We start from the raw sequence: 5,278 nt of genomic DNA, 5'->3' as shown, positions 1-5,278 counted from the left end.
GGGCATTGCCCGAGCCCCCTTAAGTACCCCGTTGAAGCTTTCAGAACAATTGGTTGTCATCATGCAGAACCGATTCCCTCCATCTTTACTGAGTGCCCACCGGTCGACGTAATCACTGCCCAGACTTCTCTCAATCCAATCATGTGCAGCTTGAGATGTTGTCTTGATTTGATCACGTATCCGATCATACACATATGTTTCCGGCGTACAACCCGCTTGCCACAGAAGATTTTGTAAATGAATCTGACTAAAGCTCTTTTTGAAGTTAGCTCTAATGTGTCGTAAGCAATAGCGATGATGGTGATGAGAGCCAAATCTCCTCCATAATGCTTTTGGAATACCTTTCATCCTATCAGATATGAAAGTAATTTTTCTAGGAGGCAACACATTAAAAATATATAATTGAATGCAAGAAAAAAACCACTCCCAATTTTCACTGTTCTCGACCTCCACAACGGCGAAGGCCAAAGGAAATAAGTCACCATCTGCATCAACTCATGTAGCAACAAGCAGTACACCCTTGTATTTACCGTATAAGTGTGTGCCATTAATGCTAAGAATAGGCCGACGAAATTTAAACCCCTCAATCGAACGCCCAAATACCCAAAAAACAGAGGTGAATTGATGAACTCCCGGATCGATCTCTTTGGTTATGAGTTTGTATTCAGATCCATGATTACTTCTTTTGATCGCATCAAGATATTGAGGTAGTGTCGCGTAAGACTTGTCCCAATCACCAAATATTTTTGTCATCGCAATTCTTCTTGCATTCCATGCTTTAATATACGAGATTTTAATGAACTTGGTATCAAGCACTTTCTCAATTATATTATCGGGCGTTAGATCAAGCTTCTTCCTTAATTTTGGCATAATCAACCGCGCTATGTAAGAGGCAGATGCACCACTGTGATCTTGCTCTAATATTGGATTGACACATGTGTGAACACCGCAATATTCACTGATCCTAAATTGAAAATTGTGTTTCTTTCCTGCAAATGCATATAACTTCCAAGGACATGAGTAATCAGCTTCATTTCCCTCGGTCAGACCTGTTCTTTGTGTGTTCATAAAACATATTGCATCATAACTTGTGCGATTGCTTTTAACTTGCTTGAACTTGAAATTCTTTTCGAAAGAGTATTCACGAATAGCATCAACCAATTGGTCTTTAGTCTCGAATAAATCACCAACTTTAAAGGGGGCGTCATCATCTCCTCTACGAGTTGAACTTTCACCGATGCACATATCTTTTACTGTGGAAGAACGAATCCACTCATCATCTTCAAACTCGTCGGGGGGTGGTTCTTCATACTCAACGTAGTCATTATTAACGTAAGCCTCATCAGGCCATTCCGGATTATCTTCGACATCTTGGGTAACAAATTGCATGCTATCAACTGGTGCACTATATTGTTCTTCACCTCCCGAGTCATTGCTTATTTCATCCTCTTCAATTGTTGCCCCACTTAACCTCCTCATATTTCCATAAGAGACTTCGTTATTCATGACATTTAACGTTCCACCGAATTGAGCCCGCTCCATTTCACTCGAAGAAGAAAGAAACCCATCGGAATGAACTCCCATATCTAACATGCGTGAGAATTCTCCTGGAGGTTTGAATATTTGGCACGAATTATGTGGCAACTTTTCAATAAACAATTCTACCGTTTGTTGCGACATGCCCAATTTAAACATAATACTCATATGATAATCGTTCGAGATCTCCACTGCGGATGTTCTATCAATAGCTATGGGCCAATTGCATATAATTTTCAGTCGGTATTCTCGTGGGTCAATTTCCGTAACTCGGTGTAATTCCATAACCAAGTCGTAGTAACTATATGATTCCGAGATCATTAATGGCGTCGTTACCCCTCCGACGTACATTGGCATATTATTCATCCCATAATTAATTTGCCCACCATAAGAACAAACAATAAACATCATATTGTTCAACCTATTCAAAAGAAAATTATATCATTTAAATATAAAAAATTAAATTAATATGCAAATAATCTCATATAATTTTAACCAAAAACCCTAATTCCCAAATTGTAAATCCTAAACCCTAAAATTCAACAATTAAACATTCTATGCCCTAAAAGTTAATTACATTAATAACAATCATCATACAAATGAATTTCAGCGATAAAACCCACGAAATTCATTTATGAATAAAAACCCTAGAAAGTAGTCGGGTTTCCCAACCCCGACTACTTTTGGCCTTGGCTGAAATGGGCTTCGAAATGGTCGGGGTTGCCAACCCCGACCATTTCGTCCGTGGTTGAGCCCAGCGCTTGCTGGGCTCTGCTAAATGGTCGGGGTTGGGAACCCCGACCAATTCGAAATAGGTCTATTACGAATTGGTCGGGGTTCCCAACCCCGACCATTTAGTTAAGCTGTTAGCGGGGGATGGACTAAACAGTCGGGGTTGGCAACCCCGACTGTTTACGAAGCCGATTAAAAAATAATCGACCCGCTTTCTCGCCACGGCGCTGACGTGGCGAGAAACCGGGTCGATTTCAGTAAATAAAACCTGATACAGTCGATTTTGCTAATAAAAACTTAAAATAGGGCTACAATGAAAATTTGTTCTTTTCCCGTTACAACAAAAAATTTGTTCTTTTCCCGTTACAACAAAACCCCAAATTTTAACATTGTTGGTCTCGAAACGTACTCTGTCCGGGGCTATTTGAGATTGCGGAAATCTTTGTAATGAGTCATGAATCACCGAAAGAAATATATATCTTTAATTGAATGAGTTTAGATGAGGAAATCATTTTGGAAAGTAAATCAAATGTTTGATAGTTTCCTAGTATTAGAAGCAAGATTTAGCAGACGATAGAGAATACATTGCATTTGAAATTTTAAATAAAGAGAAGAAAACGAGGATCGAGAATTTCCATATTGACCCCGAGCGCGAGGAGAAAGAAAGAAAGTGAATTTCAAAGGAAAAGTCAGGCGGTTTTCGTGGGAAAATAGAGGTCTGCTGAGAAAAACAAAGTTCAAGGGGTTTTCGCGGAAAGAGTCTAAAATTTAGTTGTTGTTTTTTTTCTTTTTTTTTTGACTTAATCCATTCTATTTGTTCAAACATTAGAAGCCTCCCACTTGAGCTGATTAAGTTATTTTTTTTCTAATTGAACTAGAAATTTAGCTGATGGTTTGAAACATTGCAGTACTAGTTTATGTATTCATGAATATATCTATGTTCTCATGTGAATTGTGAAGGTTGATTAAGAGAGGTGCTAGGACTCTACCTGTCTACTAGGCCTGCCCAATTCGGGTTCGGCCTAGACCCGGCCCGGCCTCGGAAAAAGCTCGGAAAATACGTGCTGACCAAGCTTCAAGCCCAAGTTCAGGTTGTGTTGGTGAAGCTCAGGCCGGTTATTAAATTTATATATATATATTTTTCATATATATTATATATTTTTTATATATAATTATATTATAATATGATTATTAATGTATACTTAAATATATTTACAAGTGTATGTGGTTTTTTAAGGAAAATGGTCGTAATTTCCTAGTCCTAAATGTATATATTTTAGTACGCAAGTATATATACACATACAACTATATACACAAACAGGCACAGACGCACTCTCTTACCATGGTATAAATACTAAGATATAAGCATATAAGTATATATAAAGTAGCTATTAGTATACTTATATGTGTATATTGTAGACTTATAGTTATATAAGTATATTTTATATAAGTACATAAGTATAATTATATAAAAGTGTATTGCATCTAGTATATATATAACAAATATATCATATAAGTAAAGTATATAACTATACTTAAAAAAGCATAATATAAGTATGTAACAACTACGTATATAACTATATAATACGTAGTTATAAAGAAGTAATATATACTTATGTGATACTCTCTCTATCAAGTTATAACTTATAAGTATATACAATATATTTACATATAATATATGTAAATATAACATATAGCTATATACTAATATGTAAGTATATACTACATACTTATATATAAATATAATAATATTAATCTAAATTTTAAGCAATTTTTTGTAAAAAAATTAAAAATAAAAAACCGAGCCGGCCTGGAGCCCAACCCCGCTTTGGTCCGGATCCGTTCCCTGGCCCGCCTAGGCACCTTGAGTCCAAGTTTGGGCTAGGCATTTTGCCCGTCCCAACCCAGATTTTCGGGTCGGGCCAAGCTAGCCCGAATGAACAGGCCTAATGTCTCCTATTGATCTATACTACTTATAAAAGAGAATACTCATGTCAAAACTTTTGATTTCATTTTTTATCCTCTCAATTTTTTATCTCTCGCAATTATACCATTATTTATAAAACTAATGATCCATAACCTCTTATTAATTATGCACCTCTTCATTTTCTCAAATTATTTGGTCATTCACTAGAATATATTAATAATTTATAATGATAACAAAAATCATAAATATATGATAATTTATTATAAATAATTATTAATTATATTAGAATATATTAATAATTTATAATGATAATAAAGTTAATAAATATATTATAATTTATTATAAAAGAATTATTAATTGTAATAAAATAATAAAATTATTTATTTAATAAAATATTATACATAATTATAGTTATTAATAATAGTATAAATAGGGGTTGATTCTTTATATTGTAAGGAACATCACCCTTTTTAATATTATAATATCATCTTAGTAATAAAAATTGGACATTATGAATTAAAAATACTTTATTTAGAAAAGTTAATTTATATAAAAATATTAGATTTTTAAAATCTATGAGTCATTCATTTTTTGTTGGAAGTAAATGTATCATAAATTTCAAGAATCTGATATTTTTATATAAAAATATTGGATCCTTGTCAACAACAACAAAAAAAAACTAAGTTCTACTGAGGACAGAACTCTGAAAGTAGTTTTGATCTATGTTATTATCAATCTTTTGCAGAGTAGATAGCTAGCATTCTATGTTTTACATTAATATTAATTTCTTTTGAAACCAACTTTCTTCTCGAACTGAAAGCATCCACCGGCAAAGAAATAACCCAACTATTTTCATGCACATGCATATCCACGATAGCTCCTACCCTCTACACATGGCCTCTACCCACCCAACAATGGATATATTAAATTAAAAATTAATTTATAACTTTTTAATTGAAAAAAATAGCTACTAGCTAGTGTCCCTAATCAACTATATAAACCCCGAGCCCTCCTTAATTCAAAGAATAAGAAGAAGAAGCGAAAAGAAAATGGAGATGAGAAAGATTGTTGCATCTGTTCTTG

The 5,278-nt window shown here is 34.1% G+C and overlaps 1 protein-coding gene across 1 annotated transcript; it reads right to left on the bottom strand.

Moving 5' to 3' along the window:
• On the bottom strand, window positions 496-1,584 carry LOC109841400. Its single transcript, XM_020410354.1, has one exon. It carries the CDS (start codon window positions 1,582-1,584, stop codon window positions 496-498), a length of 1,089 nt encoding a protein of 362 aa, XP_020265943.1.

Source organism: Asparagus officinalis, chromosome 1, assembly GCF_001876935.1.
Source record: "Asparagus officinalis chromosome 1, Aspof.V1, whole genome shotgun sequence".
NCBI lineage: Eukaryota > Viridiplantae > Streptophyta > Magnoliopsida > Asparagales > Asparagaceae > Asparagus > Asparagus officinalis.
This window is presented reverse-complemented; position numbering and strand designations above follow the sequence as displayed.